The sequence below is a fragment of the Artibeus jamaicensis genome, unplaced genomic scaffold (genome assembly GCF_021234435.1).
Source record: "Artibeus jamaicensis isolate MK-2021 breed Jamaican fruit bat unplaced genomic scaffold, CSHL_Jam_final scaffold_614, whole genome shotgun sequence".
In the NCBI taxonomy this organism is placed as follows: Eukaryota; Metazoa; Chordata; class Mammalia; order Chiroptera; family Phyllostomidae; genus Artibeus; species Artibeus jamaicensis.
In genome coordinates, this window is record NW_026522050.1 from 7,197,460 (window position 1) to 7,200,030 (window position 2,571).

The 2,571-nt window shown below is 38.0% G+C and overlaps 1 protein-coding gene across 1 annotated transcript; it reads left to right on the forward strand.

Annotated features, from left to right (window-relative positions):
• Positions 1 to 926, forward strand: LOC128626540 (olfactory receptor 1020-like). The gene is given in 2 exon segments (XM_053659230.1): positions 1 to 481; positions 484 to 926. Coding segments are annotated over 2 exon segments (924 nt in total).
• The last annotated feature ends 1,645 nt before the right edge of the window (positions 927 to 2,571 follow it).

Genomic DNA, 2,571 nt, shown 5'->3' on the forward strand with positions numbered 1-2,571 from the left:
ATGGCCATTGAGAACTGCACTGTGTTTACTGACTTCATACTCTTAGGACTCTCTGGCAGGTGGGATGTGCAGCAGGGGCTCTTTGTGCTCTTCCTGCTGGTTTATGGCATCACTTTGATTGCCAACCTAGGGATGATCCTGCTGATCAGCATAGATCCTCGACTCCACACACCCATGTATTATTTCCTGAGCAATTTGTCTTTCTGTGATGTCTGCTACTCCTCCTCTGTCTCTCCCAAGATGCTGGCTGATTTCTTATCTGAACAAAAGAAGATTGCATATAATTTATGTGTGGTTCAGATGTTCTTTTTTGGTGCTTTTGCAGCCGTGGAATGTGTCATGCTGTCTGTCATGGCATATGACCGTTATGTAGCCATTTGTAATCCACTTCTATATACAGTCACCATGTCCAGGAGAGTGTGCACCCAGCTCGTGGCCACTGCCTACACTCTAGGTTTTATGGATATGACTATCTTTACCTATTGTCATTCTGCAATTCCAATATCATCAATCACTTTTTCTGTGACTTCCCACCATTACTAGCCCTCTCCACCTCAGACACAACCACCACTGAAATAGCATTGACTGTTTCCTGTAGTTGTGTTGTGGGGTGCAATGTCATCACTGTCCTCCTCTCCTACAGCTACATCATAACTACCATCCTTCACATGAAGTCAGCCACAGGAAGACACAAAGCCTTCTCTACCTGTGCCTCCCACCTAACTGCTGTGGCTATATTTTATGGGACACTGTTTTTCATGTATTTCCGACCTAGTTCAAGTCACTCCATGGACACAGACAAAGTGGCCTCTCTTTTCTATGCAGTTGTCATCCCCATGTTAAACCCACTGATCTACAGTTTGAGGAACAAGGATGCGAAAGGTGCCCTGAGAAAAGCAGTTGGCACTAAATTATGTATGGGGTGAAAGTGTGTCTAATCACAAAGGTTTTATTTATAGATGTTGGCAGCTGCAGTTTATGGACATGGCACAGTTTTCTATAGTCTCACCAATACAATTCTGGATATTTCCTTACCCACCTTTGTGCCTAAATTGAATGTAGAGAACACTCATTATGAACCTTTATGTCTTTGAACTAAGGAAAAGTAGTAATAGGTTTACTCAACTGTTTTGCAAAGAGGATCTTTGTGTACTACTCTGCTCTCTTCATATATATATATATATATATATATATATATATATATATATATCCCAGAGTGATATGGTCATAGTGCCATCTTCCTCCATGTTTAAAGTTCCAGTTTTTAAAGCAATGTTTTTAATAAACTTGCTGAGCCAGAATGGAGTTTTAATAGGTTAAGATAGCTTTCATTTTCTTTTTCCTATGTGCTTGTATCATCCTATAAATTTCTCATCATAACACTTAGAAGTAATAAGTAGTAAATAAATGAATAAGAATAAATTATAATTCTTCTGCCTTAGCTCAAAGTCCCATAAATGCAAGACTCTTGTTTGTCTCGTTCACCAGTATTTCTGCTTTGTTATTTACAATATCCATTTTCAGGATGCCATTCAAATACATTTATTGAATGAATGAAGGTGTGTCCCCTGCAAGACGGATGTAAAAAGCAGCTTTTGGGAATGAAAAAGATAATCACTGTTTTATTTTACTCTAGCATGTTCATTTTACACAGAATCCACTAGTACTTCTTCTTTGCCGAAGGCCGAGTAAGTATCAGGGACACAGATCACATGATGTAGACCACTTCTCAGATCCTCTATTTCTGATCATTCTACCCCAGGGGTCAGCAGGATCAGCAGCTCTGAATTTATATGGCACATCACAGCCTTCACAACAGACTGTGGATTTGCCTTCTTGCCCTCACTCTGGGGAACAGATACATGCTCTTGACAACTGTACAGAAACTGCATGAATGACGACGCTTGGGGGTTTAGGACCTTGACCTTCTCTAACAGCCACTTTTCCCTTAATGTATAAAGTGTGCCTCATGTGTGTACTTTATCTCCCTTTACAACATGTTGATAGCATTATACTAATTGACTTTTTAAAAAATGTGAAATTCCCAATTGATATAGTTTAAGTTGAAGAATTATTAACAAAAGCGTATGTTCAATGGAGAAAAAACAAACAACCAAGTAGTATTTACATTAGTATTCCAGTTGTAATGTGTTAAATTAGTTCTCTGTCAATCTGTGAAATAAACTGAAACTTTAGGCTAAACACAATTTAATAGTGCTCATTGCTTAGTGGTTTGATGTTAAGTAATGCTAAGATCTATTTTAATAACTTAAGGTGATTGTACCTGCTGTTTACACTATTATTAAATAACTATTAATACTGTTATAAAAACCTTTTATAATCTCAGGTTCTCAGAATGTTCATTTAATTTTAAGGTTGCCATTTTATTAAAAAACCTGGAGGCTCTCTCTTCTCCACAGAGGACAGCAAAATAGACTGCACCAGGCTTCTCATTTAGGCCCTTCTTTTTTTTTTAATATACACACACACACACACACACACACACACCCCTCCCTTTAGCATGTAAAGTGTGTTTAATTGTCATTTGTCAAACATCATAAGAATAAAACA